This window comes from Anolis carolinensis, chromosome 4 (genome assembly GCF_035594765.1).
Source record: "Anolis carolinensis isolate JA03-04 chromosome 4, rAnoCar3.1.pri, whole genome shotgun sequence".
NCBI classification, from domain to species: Eukaryota; Metazoa; Chordata; class Lepidosauria; order Squamata; family Dactyloidae; genus Anolis; species Anolis carolinensis.
In genome coordinates, this window is record NC_085844.1 from 145924131 (window position 1) to 145945036 (window position 20906).

Consider the following 20906-nt stretch of genomic DNA (forward strand, 5'->3'; position numbering starts at 1 on the left):
CTTATTAAAGGTGAAAAGGGCCTGATCCTTATCCCCATCTGTAGCTTCACTTTCTGCCATTCTTCTTTTTCTGAACAGAACTAAAGAGAACAGCCTCACCTATTTCACCAAAATAAAATTCAAAAGGATTACGTAAGCATTGGAGCCCCTGGAACTTTTCACCATCTAGCAGTGTCCCAATAGGTTTGGAACGTCCCGATGTTGGAAATGGGACATCCCGGTGGAAGTGGGATATCCCAATGGATGTGGGACGTTTTGAGGGATGTGGGACGTCCCAATGTATTTAGAATGTTCTGATGGAGATGGGATGTCATTGACGGATTTTCTGACATCCCAACAGATCCGACAAATTATCTGCTTTGAACTGGATTATCTGGTAGTGTAGATTCATCTTCCATTACAAAGCAGATAATGTGGATTAGCTGTTTTGATAATCTGGATTATATGGCAGTGTAGAAAGGGCACAAAAAGGTTGCCAAATTAAAGCTAGCAACCAGTGATAATCCTATCAACTCAGTCTCTAACCCATTTTCTGCAGGTCTGAAAAGGCCAAGAGTGAGGGGTAGGAAAACGGATAATCCCACAAATGTAAGGCCCCATCTACACTGCCATATAAAATCCAGATTATCTGATTTGAACTGGATTATATGGCAGTATAGAATCATATAATCCGTTTCAAAGCAAATAATCTAGATTATCTGATTTGATAATCTGAATTATATGGCAGTGTAGAAGGGGCCTAAGAGTAATATCTCCAAAGAACATCCTAGATCACAGATTCTTAAACTTTTACCGTTCATGATCCCTTTCCATCCAAGAATTTTTTACGCAGCCCCAGGTATATAGGTATATAAAATAGGTATAAAAATCAGACCTTTATTGATAGTAAGATTAGCAGATGATGATTTATTAACAGCCTGATTATCCTTTTTGTGGAGTACAACTGAAGCATTTTCTACAGAGTCCACTGAAAACATCATACGTTGTTGCTGACAAATTTGTGTAAATGGGTGGCGCTCAGAAATCTTTTACTATTGCTGAATTTTTTGTGACCCAATATTGAGCTAAGGGGACCCCAACTGAGCTAAGGAGACTCGTCGTTTAAGAAACAGAACCTTCAATTGATCTTACTTTGAAGCAAAAAAATTCTTCCACCCACCTCAATACTCAGCCATTGCACACTGCATTCAAGTAGCCACTTAATCTCGGGATGCAAAACAAAACAAAAATACGAGGAGCTGACTGGTATTATTACTGAATTTCATTTCCGAGGGATCGATTTCTCTCACTTCACCCACATTCTTCACTAGGAGTTGTTCATAAGTTGGATGTTTGTTAACTCGGGGGCTGTCTGCGCAATGCTGATTTTGTCAAATTTTCTGGTATTTTAGCTACAGTATTGTGGTATGGTTTGGTAAGGTAAGGGAAGAGGTCCATGGAGATGGCACCATAATTTACTGCACTCAATGATGATCAACCTAGTGATAGCAATGACTACATTAACCAACATCATATTTGCCCCAAGCCCCATGAGCCATCTTTGGTAGCCCAAAGGCTTCCAGATGAAGCCTTACTTTGGACATAACCCACTGCTTTATTTGCTTTTGCTTTATTGTTTCCTTGAAACAGGCACTTTTTTTGTTGAGTTCCAGGGCCAGAGAAGCAGATGGCGAAAACAGAAAAATGGCCAGCCTCAGGGGAGCGTGCTTGCTCCATCAATGTTTAACATTTACACAAATGATTAGCAACTGCCAGAAGGGACAGAAAGTTTCATCTATGCCAACGATCGTGCCATGACCGCCTATGTAGGGAGCTTTGAAATGGTTGAACAGAAGCTTTCCGAAGCTTTAGGTGCGCTTACTGCCTATTACAGGGAAAACCAGCTGATTCCTAATCCATCTAAAACACAGACATGTGCTTTTCACCTTAAGAACAGATAAGCATCTTGAGCTCTGAGGATTACCTGGGAAGGAATCCCACTGGAGCAGACCAAAATACTTGGGAGTAACTCTGGACCGTGCTCTATCTTACAAGAATCACTGATTGATTATCAAGCAAAAAGTGGGTGCTAGAAATAACATCATATGAAAGCTGACTGACACAACCTGGGGATCACAAGGGATCTGCCCTTGTGCTTTGCTAATCTGCTGAATACACATGCCCAGTGTGGAAGACATATCACAATGTTAAAACAGTGGATGTGGCTCTTAATGAGACATGCCGCATTATCACAGGATGCCTATGTCCTACACCACTGGCGAAATTATACTGTTTGGCCGGAATTACATCACCTGACATCCGTCAGGCAGTAGCAGCCTGTAATGAAAGGACCAAGGCATTGACAACTTCAGCCCATCCTCTGTTCGGACATCATCCAGCAAGCCAACACCTTAAATCATGAAACAGCTTTCTAGGGTCTACAAAGATACTCACAGGAACACCTCAGCAAGCGAGAGTCCAAAAGTGGCAGGCTAAAACCCGGAACCTCAATCAGTGGCTGATACAAGATGAGAAACTCCCTCCTGGGCACACAGAAAACTGAGTGACTTGGAAGGTGGTGAACAGACTGTGCTCTGGCACCACAAGATGCAGAGCCAATCTTAGAAATGGGGCCTCAAAGTGGAGTCCATGACATGCGAGTGTGGAGAAGAGCAAACCACAGACCTACTACAATGCAGCCTGACCTCTGCCACATGCACAATGGGGGTCCTTTTTAGAGGAACTCCAAGTGGCCAGCTACTGGTCAAAGGACATTTAGTATAATGCCAAGTTTTTAACTTGGTTTGTGTTCTTAAATACATTACAACTGTACTCTGGGTTCGCTTCTGACAGGATAAATAAAAAACTGCCTCTTGTATCCTATGGGGATGGGGCAGAACAATAGGATAGAAGGCAATAGTTTTAACCTGGATCACTTCCTCTTGTATCCTATGAAAATGGATCCCGAAGAGGTCCATCCCTTCTTTCTATCCATCCTTTTTCTTCCGAGAGGGAATTTCTCAGCCGAGAAGGGGCGCCAAGGCGGCGGCGACAGGTCGGGGGAGCTTTCCCTCCTGGCCGGGAGTCGGAGGGGGTTTTCCCGCCGTGGAAATTCCGCCCCCTCCGCCCCGGGGCCTATAAAAGCACCAGCCGAGCAGCCACTCTCATCCCGCTCTTTCTTTGCCTTGCAGAGGAAAAGCACTTTCTCCCGCCTCGCTTTCTCCTTTTGCACCGCCTCCGACTCCACCAAGCCATGTCCTTCCTCGCTCCAGCCGCACTTTTCTTCCTCCTGGCCTCCCAGATGGGTGAGTTGCTGCTCTTCTGCTATGTGTCCCTGTATGTGCTTTAGAGATATATATCATCTGAGAGGGCATCTATACTGCAGAATGAATCCAGTTTCATAGCACTTGAACTGGCATGGCTGAGGGCTCCTGGGTTTGCACTTGGGTTTATCCTATGGGGGTTATGGCTCCCAGTATTGTATAGCATTGAACCATGGGAGTTAAAGTGGAATGGAACTGGGTTAATTCCATAGTGTAGATATACACCCTCAAAGGTAGAAACTCCTCGGGTTTGCACTTTGGAAGAGAAGGTTAAAGACTCATGTAGAACTACAGCTCCCAGGATGGTGCGGCATGTCAGTTAAAGTGGTATGAAACTGTGTCAATTCCATAGTGTAGATAGATGCACCTTTAAAAGTAGAAACTCCTGGGTTTGCACATTGATGAGGCCCTAGCACTCTTTGAAAAGAAGACCAAGGGCCTTGTCAAACTCCAACTCTCAGGGTGACATAACATGGCTGAGGGTCCTTCCAGACAGGCCCAATATTCCAGTATCTGATCCCAGGTTTTCTGTTTATCCCAGATAATCTGGCAGCGCGGACTCATACAATCCAGTTTAAAGCAGAAAACCAGGGAAGATAGGGTTCTTTGTCATGCTATGCCATCCTGAGAGTTCTAGTTTGACAAGGCCCTTGGTTTTCTCTTCCAAAGAGTGCTAGGGCCTCATTAGTGTGCAAACCCCAGGAGTTTCTCCTGAGGGTGCATCTATTATAGAATTAACGCAGTTTCATTCCACTTTAACTGCCATGGCTTAATGCTATGCCACCCTGGGAGCCGTAGTTCTACAAGGTCTTTAGCCTTCTCTTCCAAAGTGCAAACCCTAGGATTTTCTACTTCTGAGGTTACATCTACATTGTAGAATTAATGCAGTTTATATCACTTCAAGGCTATGAAATCCTGGGAGTTGTAGTTCTCCACTCTTTATCTCCCAAAGAGTGCTGGGGCCTTAGCAAACTGCAACTTTCAAATTCCATAGCACTGAGCCATGGCAATATAAAGTGGTGTCAAAAATGCATTCTAGAACTTCTTTTAGATTATTTTATTTTTCAGATTTCAGAATATTTGCATATAGGTACACAACCATGTCTACACCCTAAACTCACTTATCTTTCATATGCACACTTACCGTATATACAATATTTAAAAAAATAATGTGCATGAAACAAAAGTTTGGGCACATCGAACCGTTGGCAAAGCTAAACTGCCACTATCTCTGCCAGCCACGTGGCAGCTGATTTGGGAGTCTTTTGAATTTCAAATTTCCAGATAAATGTTTTGAATTTCAAATTTCCAGCCGATAGTAGGGTGTCTGTGGGCTTTTTTTTCCTTCTGAAAAAAATAAGGGTTCCTGTAACGAAAAAAGATGTTAGAGGAGACATTTTCATTGATATGTTTGAAAACCACCTGAAGCTCTCTTTCCTATACAACTGATGATGAAAACAATATGTTTTTCTCTCTCACTTGACAAAAACTGCTTTTAGACTGCAACTCCCATCAGCTTTGTCTAGCATAGTGTAAAGGGGATACTGGGATCTGTCGTCCAACAAAGCCTTTCTCTTACTTGGTGTGAGTTACATACATTCAATTATGTGTCTGCTTTCCTCTTTGTTTTAGCATAAACATTTGTGATCATGAGCATTATACCAGGTCAATAATCAGGGATTCTGCTTTTAAGCATCCTTTAAGAGATTAGAAAGCATGATAATAATAATAATAATAATAATAATAATAATAATAATAATAGGAACTATAGAGTGCAAGCCTAAACATTCAAGAAGAACTCACAGAATACACTTCTAAGTGAACAGGTATAAGATGATGTTTCTTGGAAATCTTCTGTCTGCAATTCATTTAAATTGTTGTGCAATTTATTGTAACTCAGAAAAAGTACCAGTGATATTAAGTGAGTCATATTCTCAGGTAAGTATATAAAGGATTGGGTGGGGAGTGTCATGTATCCTTCTAGAGCAGGCATGGGCAAACTTCGGTCCTTTGGGTGTTTTGAACTTTAACTCCCACAATCCCTAACAGCCGGTAGAATGTTAGGAATTGTGGGAGTTGAAGTCCAAAATGCCCGGAGGGCCAAAGTTTGCCCATGCCTGATCTAGGTGATGCTGGGTATGAACTCCCAGCATCTACCACCATTGGGTAATGCAGTCCAATGATACTTGCAGGGGTACATGATTCATTTTTCTGGACTACAACATGATTCTTACTGAATTTATAGGGTGCATCTACATTGTAGAGTTAATACAGTTTCATATCACTTGAACGGTATGGTTCTGTGTTAAAGAATCATGGAAGCTGTAGTTTTACAAGGTCAAAGAGCTCATGGGAAACTACAACTCCCATGATTGAGCCCTGGCAGCTAAAGTGGTGTCAGGCTGCATTAATTTCTCAATCTAGATGCACCTTTGGAGCGTGTAACTGGATCGCAATGAATGGGTTAGCATCTATAAAGTAAATCTTCTGTAACTGGCAGATAACCATTTCGATGTTTATAAACTATTATTTCAATTGATTTAAAATTTAAATCATCAAAAGAGAAATTGAAAATGCAGTTGGGTTTTGAGAACAAGAGGGTCTTTCTCTATCTTGCTACAACCTGATTCTGAACACATTGGATGTTGGTGCTATTAAACATAGCCAAATTGTGAGTTTCAAAGTGTGATGCCAGTTGTTAGTGGAAGAACCAAATAGGACGAGCTTAATTTTCCCAAAGAAATCGAAGCAAACAGCTGAGCCTATAAGCAAATGACTGATTTAAATACCCCTAAAATCATACCGCATCTTAACATTTTTGATTTAAATGATTTGTAGACAACACTGGAAACACCTGCACTTGGTTCTGAATAATCTTGAGATGCGCTTGCTTTATTTCACTGGCATTAAGTTTCAGATGAATATACAGTAGAGTCTCACTTATCCAACATAAACGGGCCGGCAGAACATTGGATAAGTGAATATGTTGGATAATAAGGAGAGATTGAGGAGAAGCCTATTAAACATCAAATTAGGTTATGATTTTACAAATTAAACACCAAAACATCATGTTATACAACAAATTTGACAGAAAATGTAGTTCAATACGCAGTAATGCTACGTAGCAATTACTGTATTTACGAATTTTGCACCAAAATATCATGATATATTGAAACCATTGTCTATAAAAATGCATTGGATAATCCAGAATGTTGGATAAGCGAGTGTTGGATAAGTGAGTTTCTACTGTATATGGATTGCAGTTGTTAAACATAACCCTATGCATACTAAATTAAATTGGGAGGAAAGCCCTAACGAATCTTATGCATGTATAACAAAGAAATTGACTCGTTTGGACATGCGCTGCCTAGTTGATGATGATGATGATTATGATGATGATGATGATAACAACAACAACAACAACATAGTCCAACCAGAAAAATATATGTTTTGGTATCTTGGTTTTTAGGCCTGTTCCTGAGGTTATTTGGGGTGCTGATTCAGAAAATTGCATTGGATTGACCATATCAGCTCTAGTTTCTTAGATATGGTTATCATGATTTTCTGTGGGCAAGCAGATGGTGACTGGCAGATGGAATATGTTCTGTATCTCAAAAATTAAGAGCTGATAGGGGAAAACTGGTGCCATTTTTGGAAGCAGCAGGTCAGATATACCCAGAAACAAGGCTAACATTTGATGCACCAAAATGTGTGTTGGCCAGTGTGGTGGTAGTAGTAGTCATTATCATCATCATCCAACTCTGAGTATGTTTTCCTCTCTCTTTTCAGCAATGACGTTTGAGATCCTGGACATTGCATCAGGTCATAACATTGCTGCCCAGATTGGAGCCCGCCTGGTGCTAAATTGCTGCACGACTGGATGCGAATCCCCCGAATTCTCTTGGAGAACCCAGTTGGACAACCCATTGGGAGGGATCGTGAGCCGCCAAGGAAGCAACTCCTCCTTAACCTTGGCATCAGTTGGGTTTGAACACGAGCAAAATTATGTCTGTAATGCTATTTGTGGCAGTGAGAGAAAAGAAAGAAGAGTCCAGATTGACATCTACTGTAAGTAACTAAATGAACATGCAACTCCCTAATTCCAGGTGCCAAACCAGTTACAGATCATGCCACATGCAGTGTTTGCTTGTTTACTAATTCCCTTATTTACTAATATACTGTATTGGAATCCCCAGTGGCACAGCAGGTTAAACTACTAAGCTGCAGAACTTACTGACCAAAAAGTTGGCAGTTCGAATCCAGGGAGCAGAGTGAGCTCCCTCTGTTAGCCCCAACTTCTGCCAAACTAGCTGTTTGAAAACATGCATATGTGAGTAGGTCAATAAGTACTGTTCCAGTGGGAAGGTAATGGTGCTCCATGAAGTCATGCCGGCCACATGACCTTGGAGATGATCTACAGACAACGCCTGTAGAAATTGAGATGAGCACCAACTCCCAGAGTAGACACAGCAAGACTTCATGTCGGGGAAAACCTTTACCTTACCTTTACAAATACATTCCCATGATAAAAGTTTTTTTTAAAAAAAACCTCTCTCTGGGAATGTCTAGGTCCCCTGGCACAATCCTGTAGCCAACTTGTGGCAAAAATTGATACTGGGGGGCCTAAAGATTTCTATAGAGACATCATATTAATCAACATTAAAGGCAAAAATATGACCATCTTAAAAAGTGGGAAGACAGAGGATTATTTAGGACTGTCCTTGAGAAACAGGATAGTTGAAGTCTGTGAAAATTAGTACAAAAGGTACTTTCATTTCCTAAATAGATCCTTCTATTTTAAGTGGGATTTACTCTGGACCACTTTCTAGTGTGACTCCTTGTTTAGCAAACACATACAGGACTTCTTTCAGGAAAGAGCAATTGTATGGCGATTCCTACACTTCCTTTTCATTTCCTTTCATCCGAGATTGATCACAGCTAGCCTATACCATAATCTGTTAAACTGCTTATATTCGGAATAGTGGGAGGAAATCTAAAATGTCTGCATCTAGTGGATATATTGAAGTGCCAGTTTGTAACCAGGTGCTATTAAGCCTCTCTTTTGTAACTTTGTTCTGTGTGCTGTTTTAGCCTTCCCCAGTGATCCTATTATCGAGATCAACGGCCCACTTGTTCTTGGGAAACCATCTACTATCAGCTGCCACGTTCCTAAAGTGTATCCGTCTGAACGCCTGCTGCTGTCTTTCAAGAGAGAGGGAAAAGTTCTTAAGGAAGAAGAGTTCTTTCATGAAGAACCCACCAAATCACTAGAAACTAAAACGGTGACCGTTATCTTTACTCCAACTGAGGAAGATATTGGAAAAGAGATCACATGCATAGCTGAATTGCCAATAGAGGAGATGGAGTTCGAGCCCAAGCAGAGGCAGGCAAAACATCTCCTCGATGTCAACTGTAAGTATCTTGAGATAATTGGGCTTCAAAGAATTGAAAGCCTTCAGTCGCTTATATAGTTCCTTATGTCATATGACCTCAAGGTGACACGCAATAAAATCTGTTTGACCAATAATATACAATAGTAAATAATTTAAACAGTTTGAGGCATATTATTTATTTATTTACTTACCACGCTTGTACCCTGCCCTTCTGACCCTGAAGAGCGGCCTTACAAAGGCAACAATTCGATGCCACACATAAAAAGTAAAGGGTTTCCCCTGGACATTAAGTCTAATCGTATCCGACTCTGGCAGATGGTGCTCATCTCCATCTTTAAGCCGAAGAGCCGGCATTGTCCATTAGATGCCTCCAAGGTCATGTGGCCAGCATAACTATATGGAGCACCGATACCTTCTACTAACATATGCATGTTTTCGAACTGCTAGGTTGGTAGGAGCTGGGGCGAACAGCGGGAACTCACCTCGCTCCTCAAATTTGAACCACCAACCTTATGATCAGCAAATTCAGCAGCTCAGCGGTTAAACCCGCTGCACCACATATATATCGGTAAATAAACAATACATTAAAAACCAAACAATGAAAAAACATAAATATTAAAACATCAGTTAAAATCACACAGTCCAAATCATATTCCAGGGTGTTACATTAAAGGAAGCCAGTATGATGTAGTGGGCTGAAGACTCGAATACAACTCTGGAGACTAAGGTTCAAATCCCTTTTTGGCCATAAAATCCACCAGTGACCTTGGGTAGGTCACACTGTCCCAGCCTCAGATGAAGGCATATAATGTACCAAAACACTAAAATATTCATTTCTCTGAGATTGAGAGAGTGCAATGTACCCAAGTTGGTTCTATGGCCAGGTAACAGTTTGGACCCTGGTCTTCAGAGTCATAATCCAGCACCCCCCCCCCCCTCCGATCTCTTGTTCTTAGGGTTTTAAAATATATTTTAGCTTTGGTTTCTATGTGTTTAATGTTCATACATCACTTTGAGGTTTTAAAACTTTAATGTTAAGAAAAGTTACATAGTTATAGGTAGGCACCCAATCACAGCAATTTTCAGATCTTTTATGGTATTCATCAGTTCCCTAATTATAGAGGCATTTACTGTAACAGTGTACATTTCTACTTCCATCATTTAATTTTCTGGGCTTTTGGTTCCAGTTGGTCCACGGAATACACACCTTACTGCATCTCCAGGGAAGACCCTTTTGGAAGGAGAAGCATTGACGCTTAGTTGCAAGACTGAAAGCCACCCACCAGCCAAGGTTGTCTGGAAGAAGCAGCTGGCCAATGACACTGTCCAACAAATTGCAGAAAGTGATTATTTCTCCATTCCAAATGTTCAATTCTCAGATTCAGGAATTTACATCTGCGAAGCCACAAATGATGTAACCAATGAAGTGGAGAAGAGAATGGTGTCCTTATCTGTACAAGGTAAGACAGTTCAGCATTGGAGTTGTGTGAGGAATTTCAGCAATATGGGGAATCACTGAATCAAAAGGGATCACATAGATTTATTGCCCTCACAAGCCCCTAATCCTTGAATGTCTCTTAATCTGGAGAGCTGTTCATGATTGATAGTTCTATCTTCCTAATTACATCCAGATTCATTTAATACTTGAAAGTGTTTGGCATTGCCAATAGTTGTTTTTATTGTGAAAAATGTATTCAAAAAAAGTATGAATTCATTTCTGCAGGGAATGCAATTTATTTATACCTAGAAGTGTGGACTGCTTATCTGATAACTGAGGCCCCTTCTACACTATCACATAATCCTGATTATCAAAGCAGATAATCCACACTATCTGCTTTGAACTGGATTATATGAGTATACACTGCCATATAATCCAGTTCAAAGCAGATAATCTGGATTTTATATGGCAATGTAGAAGGAGCCTGATACCTTCTTGTTAGGAAGCATCTGTATTCTATTTCTAGTTGAGAGTTGTAGTGTGCTGGAATACCTTTTGCTGCCATAGACATACTAATAAAGATTATGGCTTAATCTACACTGCCATATAAAATCCAGCTTATCTGCTTTGAACTGGAATATATGGCAGTGTAGACTCATATAATCCAGTTCAAATCAGATAATCTGGATTATCTATTTGATAATCTGGATTCTATAGCAGTGTAGATCCAGCCTTAGTCCAAATAACAACAATAATAGGGACAGAATGGGGATATATATCCTAGATCTCCTGTCCAGCTGTAGATTACATAATATTTGTTAAACTGGAAAAAAACATAAACTGGTATCCTGCTGAGCCATTATGAATATGCAAGTATGACTTAATGCACTTGTAGCTTTTGGATATTCATATATACTCATGACATTTTTGCCTCTATTGCTAAATTCTTCCCCAAGCCTACCTTCACAACCAGCAGTGACACTAAGTGACAGTTTTTTTCTGCAAGCAGTTGGGAATTACATTGCAGAATTACATTTCCAAACCCTTTCCACCAATGATCTAAAGTATAACAATTAGAATCAAGGCTTTTGTTGCAATCCCTTGCCACACTGCAGAGCACTAGTAGGAAGGATCTGGGAATTTCATCTGTCTGTAATCCATTTCCCAGCAAAATGACCTCTGATACTTGGTGCAATTGATGACAGTTAAGAAGGATTAGGGAAGTAGTGTTAGGTGATGATAAATAGTTAACACGATGTAGGATTTTGACCGTGGCAAACATCAGCTTGACTAACTGTACAAGACCTATAAAATACTCTGCTTTACAAATGTTTTATTTCTCCTTTCCTCTCTATGTAGGTGCCCCTAGACACCTAGAGTTCTCCTTTCTTCCTGGCTCAACAGTGCAAGAAGGGGAAAGTGTGACTCTCCAGTGTTCTGCAGAGAGTGACCCTGCTGCCACAGTGGTGATAAGGAGAAAATTTCCCCGTGAGACTGAAGTCCAGGGTGGATTTGTCCATATCCCAAGAGTGAGCCTTGATGACGCAGGAGACTATGAGTGTCAAGCAGAGAATCAATTTGGGACAATTAACAGGACAACATCACTCATTGTAGAATGTAAGTTTTCATTAATAATATATCTCAGTGTGTTAAAAATAGTTCACCTCTGCCTCCATCCTGAAATATCTTCATCTTTTAGAAAGCATTTAATCTATGATGTTTGCAGTGGAACTGAATATTGGCTCTTGCATTTCTATTTTCATTTAAATAGTACAGTCAGCCCACCACGTTCACTGGTGTTAGGAGCACAGGAGCCTGTAAAAGTGGAAAACCAAGAATTTAAAAAAAATATTGACATCTATGGGGCATCCTGGAGCCAACCCCCAGCAGATAGCAATGGCCCACTGTACACACAATGAACCTTTTCAAAATCACACTGGTCATTAACATGATACATTATATTATTTCACTTTTCAGCCTTTTCACCAACAACTCCAACAGTAACTGATGGACCCGAAATAACTACTGAGGTGGAAGATTTTACTATTAAGACTACAGCTTCTGATGCTCCACAGCAAGAGGCTGATCATCTGGAAAATAGTACTCCACCTGCCCCACAAGGTACGCTCTCTCAACCATATACAACATCCAAAAACAATACAACTACATATGTGGTGGATAATGATGTTAGCAATGGCACGGAAGTGATTGGAATATTAATGGAGAGGTACCTGACTTCTCTCTGCCCTTCAAAGAATATTTACAGCAAATGATCTTAGCTGTTCATGACAGTCTACCTGTCTTATCAGAATTCTTCTGGGGCTTTGGGTAATTGCAAGCCCTTCCATGTGACAGATTGGATGGGGAAATACATAATTTGAGAATTACATCCGGAGCGTGTGGTGACGTTTCAAATGCCAAATGTTCATGGGGAGTTAAAATTTATCTTTCCCTTGCACTGTACCGCAGCAATGCTATTAATAGTTATGAATAGAACAATATAATATATTGCATGACATCAATTGTGGGGGTCTCATACACTTCCCCAAGGAATATGTGAGGCACATGCTTCATTTTCCATTGGGGAGCTTTATTATTTGAATAAAAAGCATTAGCAACCTATAGATCAGACATGATTTTATAGGAAGTGGAAACTCCTGAGGGAAAAAAAGAAATATTCTATAGTGCTTTGAAGAGATTTGTTGTTGTTGTTGTGTTTTTTTGCTCAGTTTTGCTTTAGAGGGGGAAAGCGGGTGCCAAAACAAAAGGTTGTCATTGTTGTCAAAAGCTTTAATGGCCAGAATCACTTGGTTGCTGTGTGTTTTCTGGGCTATATGGCCATGTTCCAGAAGCATTCTCTCCTGATATTTCACCCACATCAATGGCAGGCATCCTGCCATAGGTTGTGAGGTCTATCGGAAACTAGGCAAGTGGGGTTTATATATCTGGAATGTCCAGGTTGGGAGAAAGAACTCTTGTCAGTTTGAGGAAAGTGTGAATGTTCCGATTGGCCACCTTGATTAGTATTTAATAGCCATTCAGCTTCAAAGACTAGCCACTTCCTGCCTGAGGGAATCCTTTGTTGCGAGGGGATATGTGGACAATTTCAACAGAAAGGAGGAAACCATGAAAATGAACAAAATCTGGCTACTAGTATTAAAAAAAACTCTAAAATCAGGACAGTAAATAAAGAACAGCACTCAGAAAACGGGAATTCCAGACAAGAAACAATCATGGCCAACTAACACCTCCCAACAAAGGATTCCCCCAGGCAGGAAACAACCAGGCTTTGAAGCTGAAAAGCCATTAAATGCTAATAAAGTTGGCCAATTGTAACATTCACACTTGCCTCAAACATCCAATAGTTCTTTCTCCCCCTGGTCATTCCACAGATATATAAATCACAGATATAGTCCAAAAAACAAACCTGAATTTTGCCATTTTACTACAGTCATTGTATAATATTGTATGTGGCTTGACTTTTCATGAATTTTGACATCCATGGGGCATTCTGGAGCCAACCCCCAGCAGATAGCAATGGCTCACTGTACACACAATGAACCTTTTTGAAAATCAGACTGGTCATTAACTTAATATATTGGCATTATTTCTCTTTTCAGTCTTTTCACCAACAACTCCAACAGTAACTGATGGACCCAAAATAACTACTGAGGTGGAAGATTTCACTCTTAAAACTACAGCTTCTGATGCTCCACAGCAAGAGGCTGATCATCTGGAAGATACAACTCCACTTGCCCCCCAAGGAACACTCTCTCAATTATATACAACATCCAAAAACAATACAACTACATATGTGGTGGATAATGATATTAGCAATGGCACGGAAGTGATTGGAATATTCCTGGGTAGGTAGCTGACTTCTCTCTGTCCTCCAAAGCATTGCATATATATGGCAAATGATCTTAGCCGGCCATGACAGTATACCTTTCTTATCTGAATTCTTTGGGTAATTGCAAGCCTTTCCATGTGACAGATTGGACAGGGAGATATATAATTTGAGTGTTACATCCAGAGTGTGTGGTGATTTCTCAAATGCCAAATGTCATGGGGAGTTGAAGTTGGTCTTTCCCTTGTGCTGTACTGCAGCAATGCCATTAATAGTTATCAATAGAACAATATAATATTTTGCATGGCATCAACTGTGGAGTCCCATACACTTCCCCAAGGATTATGTGAGGCAAATACTTCATTTTCCATTGGATAGCTTTATTATTTGAATAAAAGGCATTGACAAGCTATAGATCAGACATGATTTTGTAGAAAGTGGAAACTCCTGAAGGGGGGAAAAAGAAATGTTCTATAGTGCTTTCAAGAGGCTGGTTGTTGTTTTTGTTGTTGTTTTGCTTAGTTTTGCTTCAGATGCGGAAAGTGGGTGCCAGAACAAAAGGTTGTCATTGTTGTGTTGCCGAAGGCTTTCGTGGCCGGAATCACTGGGTTGCTGTGAGTTTTCTGGGCTATATGACCATATTCCAGAAGCATTCTCTCCTGACATTTCACCCACATCTATGGCAGGCGTCCTGCCATAGGCTGTGAGGTCTATTGGAAACTAGGCAGGTGGGGTTTATATATCTGTGGAATATCCAGGGTGGGAGAAAGAACTCTTGTCTGTTTGAAGTAAGTGTGAATGTTGCAGTTGGCCAACTTGATTAGCATTGAATGGGCTTTCAGCTTCAAAGCCTGGCTGCTTCTTGCCTGGGGGAATCCTTTGTTGGGAGGTGATATGTGGACAATTTCAACAGAAAGAAAGAAACAATAAAAATGAACAAAATTTGGCTACTAGTATTTAAAAACTCTAAAATCAGGACAGTAAATAAAGAATAACACTCAGAAAACGGGAATTCTAGATAAGAAACAATCAGGGCCAGCTAACACCTCTCAACAAAGGATTTTCCCCCAGTCAGGAAGCAGCCAGGCTTTGAAGCTGAAAAACCATTCAGTGCTCATCAAGGTGGCCAATTCAACATTGACACTTTCCTCAATCAGACAAGTGTTCTTTCTCTTCCCCCCCCCCCCCCCCCCGAACCTTCCACAGATATATAAACCCCACTTGCCTAGTTTCCAATATACGCCTCAACCTCTGAGGATGCCTGCCATAGATGTGGGTGAAACTTCTGGAGAGAATGCTTCTGAAACATGGCCATACAGTCCAGAAAACTCACAGCAACCCATTGCTTAAAGATGATCCACAGGGGTCGAAGAAAGGGGAAGTGAAGAAAAGATTTTCCTCTTGGGGAATTTGTCTTTTAGACAGAGAGCATTGCCAGTTTGCTACATCTTACACTCATGCTTTTCCTTTTTTTTGAATTTTTGTAGATGAAATAAAAGAGCCGGATTATGTGATTCCTGTGATCGTTGTGGTTTCCGTCTTGGCAACGGCAGCCGGCCCCATGACAGCACTGATGATTTACATCTTTAGGAAGGCAAAGATCAATGGGTCCTACAGTCTTGTGAAGTCGCTGAAGCCAGAAGTGTGAAATAAGGAGCACCTACACATTTTGTTCAACTTTGCCAAGCCGGTTGTGTCATGAGAGGACCCCTGTGTTCAGTGTTCTCCACTGCAAAGCTCGCTGGGTCACCCTGGGCCTGGAAAGGGGATTTCTTCTAGACAAGGCCTTTATTGTGCAATTTCCCTGACTTTATACTGGAAAATGGAGACTGGGAAGGGGGAGATGTCATCTTCTGTTTGTAGCTCTCCTATGTTTTCCCATTCTGTTTTATTTCCTTGAGAAAAAAATCTATTGAGGAAGGAAAGGCAGAATAATTGTGCGGTGCCTTTTTGATTGGCAGCACTAGGAACTGTTTGGATGCACCCTGTCTCTCCAGATAACCTACCTCACAGGATTGTTGTGTGATGTTAAAGTAACCTAAGATCCTTCGTGAAAAGCCAGCTTTTCCAAATGCAATAAATAAAGCTCCACTTTTTTGTAAACAAGGAGAAGCGGGAAGACTGTCTACAAGGAGAATTATTTATTTTTCTGGCAGGAAAGGAAATCCTAGAAACACCCAGTTTTCCTTCCTCAAAGATAATGTATAGTTTCCTGGGCAGAGTTTAAGCTTCACATGTGTTGATGCTATATAGAGACATTAAATTCCACAGAGGGGAAAACAACCATTGTCAAATTGCTTAAAAAGCAATATGGGATATTTTCTTTTCAGTAATGGTTCAGCATGATTCAGCAAAAGTTAAAAATTTAACCACTTGATTTCAATGGGAGGCATTTATTCCAATTGGGACCAGTGTTTAATATTGGTGGAAGTGCTCACCTTCAGTGTGTTCCTGGGGAGCCCTCGGTGGCGCAGTGGGTTAAACCAGTGGTTCGCAACCTGGGTTCCCCAGATGTTTTTGGCCTTCAACTCCCAGAAATCCCAGCCAGTTTACCAGTTTTGTGCTGGCAAAACTGCTGACCAAGCGGGGGAGTTCCCTCTGTCAGCGCCAGCTCCCCATGCAGGGACATGAGAGAAGCCTGCCACATAGATGGTTAAGCATCTGGGCATCCCCTGGGCAAATCCTTGCAGATGGCCAATGCTCTCACACCAGAAGCGACTTGCAGTTTCTCAAGTTGCTCCTGACACGAAAAAACAGTGTGTTCCTAGCAAAACATAGAACTTGGCTTTCCAAAATTCGGGGGTATGCTTTTGTATGACCCCCCATTATCACTCATTTGTAATAATATGGCCTCTCTATTTCATAGGACAGCATCACTCTCAGCTGAAGTTTTCAGGAGGATTGGAAGAAATTTCTCAGTGTTCTGATCAAACTGGTTTTTCCAGGATTGAGGAATGGCAAAACAGTTAAAACTGACATAAGTTTCTAATGTAGGGAAAGGTCCTGTGGTTTCATTCCAAGTGTCTTTATGAAGTTAGTCAGTACTCCTCTGCTCACTTAATAGAGCTTGGTCTCCTTGCACTCTATGAGACATCAGTCTGCTTGAAGTCCTGTTTCACAATGTCTTCCACAAATACTAAGTGGAGCAAATAAGATGGAGTTAAGAATTCAGGGGGGGGAGCAGGTTTTTTAAAATGTAAAGTTGTTGTGTTCTTGACTGTATGTTATAAAAAGAAATACCTGTACATCACACAATCAAATTGTCTTAGTTTCTACTGGAGGGATATGTCCATTGTCGTTTTTAAATGTTCTGACAGCTGCAACTTCATGTTCTTGGTACTTTATTACTTGTATAGCATTATTTAAATCTTAGTAGCAACTGTGTGTTTTTTACCTGTGAAATAAAATATTGGTGTTTACATTCCCTCTGTTTTATCTGTAAATCCTTATCTGTAAGTCCCATCACACGACATCTCTGCAATACAAAATACTCACTAAGAGCAGGTGCTGCAGGACTGTGGGTTATACAGCCACAGAAGAAGCTATAGGTCATGATAATTGCAGTGGTGCAATGGGTTAAACACTTGTGCCGGCTGAACTGCTGACCTGAAGGTTGCTGGTTCGAATCTGTGAGACAGTGAGTTCCCATCTGTTAGCTCTAGCTTGCGGGGACATGAGAGAAGCCTCCTAACACATCTGGGTGTCCCCTGGGCAATGTCTCTGTAGACTATTTTAATCAATATTTTATTAGATAAGGAAGTATTTCTCACTCAACCATAAATACTGAAACCTGGGTCATCCAAGAAAGGTGAATGGTGAAAAATGTAGGAGAGATACAAGAAAGAAATTCTTCACATAGTACATAGCAATGGAATTTAATGTGATGGCCGCGAATTTGGGTAGACTTAAAGTGGGATTAGACAGATTCCTGAAGGATAAGGCTATTAGCTATAATAACGATATATTACCGTCAGTATCAGCTACAGTGAGCCTCTAAAGACCAGTAACCAGGGAACCTAAGTGTGTGATTACACACATTTCCTGCTTGTCTTTTCATAAGCATCTGTTTGACCATGAGTCAAAATGCTTGATAGTCCTTTGGTATGAACCAGCATTTATATATATACACACACATATACATATAGGCTATGGATAGCATAGGAAAGGGTTCAAATCTCTGTGGTGTTTATTTTGCTGTTGAGAACATTTCACTTCACTTTATGTCCCTGTGATAATTGGATTTTGAAAAAATTGAGTTGTTGAGGAAACAAGGATTGGTGTGAAAGTGTCAGTGGAGACCCCTTTTCCTCATGATAAGAACTCTTCCAGGAGTGAACTTCCCTTCCTATTGGTAGATTTCTCTCGCTTTCTGTTGTCTCACCTTTGTTCTTAACTATGATTCGCCTGTAAATGGGATGCTTGTAACTCGGGGACTGCCTGTAATCTGCCAACTGAAGTGAATTCAAAAATGCATCCTGAAACAATGATAGTTTTTTTCACCATATTTAGTTAATTACATTACTGAGATCCTTCTTGCACTTGCTTTCTTCTCAGTGTAAACATTTGATTATGTCACTGTATACTGGCTTCAGTAATGTGTTAAAATTATATATAATATAGCTAAATGGAAAATAAGTTGGGTTATGTGACCTGGTTTTCATTAAAAAAGATCCCATAACCATTTTGCCAAAATTCCACCATAAATATATGAATTGATATTTCTGTTCATACTATTCTACCCACCATTGACACCATGTAAGTTATATATGCCACCTGGATAATGGAGCAAGGCTTGAAGCATCTATCCAAGGTGTTATTACCTGTCTCCAGAATAACACCTTGTATGGCTTATTCAAAGTTTGAGAGCTAAAACCTATAGTGAATTCATTATCCCATTGAAGTAGAAGCCACCAGCTGGCACTACCCAAAGCAATTAATTCATATTATAAGCCAAGGGCTTTCAATGAAAGATTAGGACAAACGTCTTGATGGGATGAACAGGCTAATTAAGAAGACTGTGGATGCCTGCAGTTTCTGAATGTAGTTTAAATGCATTGAACTGCATTATATGGCAGTGTATTGGAACCACCAGTGGCGCAGCGGATTAAACCACTGAGCTGCTGAACTGGCTGACTGAAAGGTTGGCGGTTCAAATCCAGCGAGCGGAGCCCAGCTTCTGCCAACCTAGCAGTTCAAAAACATGCAAATGTGAGTAGATCAATAGGCAGGGGTGGCTGAAGATATAAGTGAAGTAAGCAATTGCGGGTGGTGCAAAAATTGCTAGGGACGCTGTTGAGGTGCTGGGGCACTCAGAGCGCTCAGCCTCAGCCTAAGGAGAAGAGAAGCATGTGCGCTTTTGCTTGGGAGCACCATGTTGAGCGCGGGGCAAGCTAGGCTTTGTAGTTCTTGTAGCTCTGTCAATAGGTACCGCTTCTGCAGGAAGGTAACGGCGCTCCATGCAGTCACGCTGGCCACCTGACCTAGGAGATGTCTACGGACAACGGCTTTTCAGCTTAGAAATAGAGATGAGCACCAACCCCCAGAGTCGGACACGACTGGACTTAATGTCAGGGGAAACCTTTATCTTTACTATAAATAATCCAATTCAGTGCAGTTAAACAGCATTCTAAAACTGCATTACATAGAAGTGTAGGTGGGCCCTTTGTTAAAGGTTTTTATGCAGAGGCTAGATTACTACATGTCAGGAATCTTATAGTAAAAGATCCCCTTCACTAAAAGAGGGACTAGAATAACCTTCAAGGCCCTTTTCAGTTCTATGGCTCTGTCTACTTAATCAGCTTCACAGTCTCTGGGGTTTAGCATATTGGTTTCTGCCCCTCACATGAATCCAGTAAATTTGTGAAACACTTCAACTGACTCAAAAAGTTAACTTCTTGATGTCCTCCCAGACATCTCAAACTAAATGCTAATGTCACTTAAAAAAAAAAAGTTCAAAGTTTCCTAGACCAAAACCCAAAGTTAATAACTAGAACGTCCCACAAGTTCCCAAGTGAAATATCACATGATAAGTTACTGTTTTCATATTTTTCCTTTACTTCCCTACAAAGTGCCTTGCCAGTCAGCAAATCAAAGTGCATTTGAGCGACATTTCAATACTGGCCTGATATATAAGTTTTTCTAGATAGTATGGAGATAATCAACCTCTGCATGCTGTCAGAAGAAAGAAAAGCAAAGTGCACAAAATTGGTATCTCTTTTGCCAGAGCAATGATCTTAAAAAAAGTCTAACCTCTATGAAATGGCATTGTCCACAGTGCTACCATGCACGAAATACATTAGTAGATTTTGCAATGAGAGTTTAAAGCATTTTAGACCATTTGTATCCTTTGCATAGAAAAAATTAATGGCTCGAATCCATTTTTGTTTGTCCCAGTCACTGAAGCATTATCTAATCAATCTTTATTCTGCCTTGGTCAGACCACACCTGGAATACTGTGTCCAATTCTGGGCACCGCAATTGAAGGGAGATGTTGACAAGCTGGAAAACGTCCAGAGGAGGGCGACTCAAATGATCAAGGGTTTGGAGAACATGTCCTATGAGGAGTGGCTTAAAGAAGTGGGCATGTTTAGCTAGCAGAAGAGAATGTTGAGAGGAGACATGATGAGGGCCATGTATGTGAAAGGAAGTCAAAGGGAGGAGGGAGCAAGCTTGTTTTCTGCTGCCCTGGAGACTAGGACACGAAACAATGGCTTCACACTACCGGGAAGGAGATTCCACCTGAACATTAGGAAGAACTTCCTCACTGTGAGAGCTGTTCAGCAGTGGAACTCTCTGCCCCAGAGTGTGGTGGAGGCTCCTTCTTTGGAGGCTTTTAAACAGAGGGTGGATGGCCATCTGTCGGGGGTGCTTTGGATGCGATTTTCCTGCTTCTTGGCAGGGGGTTGGACTAGATGGCCCACGGGGTC

General features: G+C 41.0%; 1 protein-coding gene across 1 annotated transcript; it reads left to right on the forward strand.

Moving 5' to 3' along the window:
• Positions 1-2926: 2926 nt before the first annotated feature.
• vcam1 (vascular cell adhesion molecule 1) lies at positions 2927-17404 on the forward strand. Its single transcript, XM_008109149.3, has 8 exons — positions 2927-3284; positions 7092-7370; positions 8394-8714; positions 9883-10155; positions 11493-11750; positions 12111-12254; positions 13754-13999; positions 15468-17404. The coding sequence occupies exons 1-8, from the start codon at positions 3233-3235 to the stop codon at positions 15626-15628; spliced, it is 1734 nt and encodes a 577-aa protein (XP_008107356.2). The 5' UTR covers positions 2927-3232; the 3' UTR covers positions 15629-17404.
• Positions 17405-20906: the final 3502 nt, after the last annotated feature.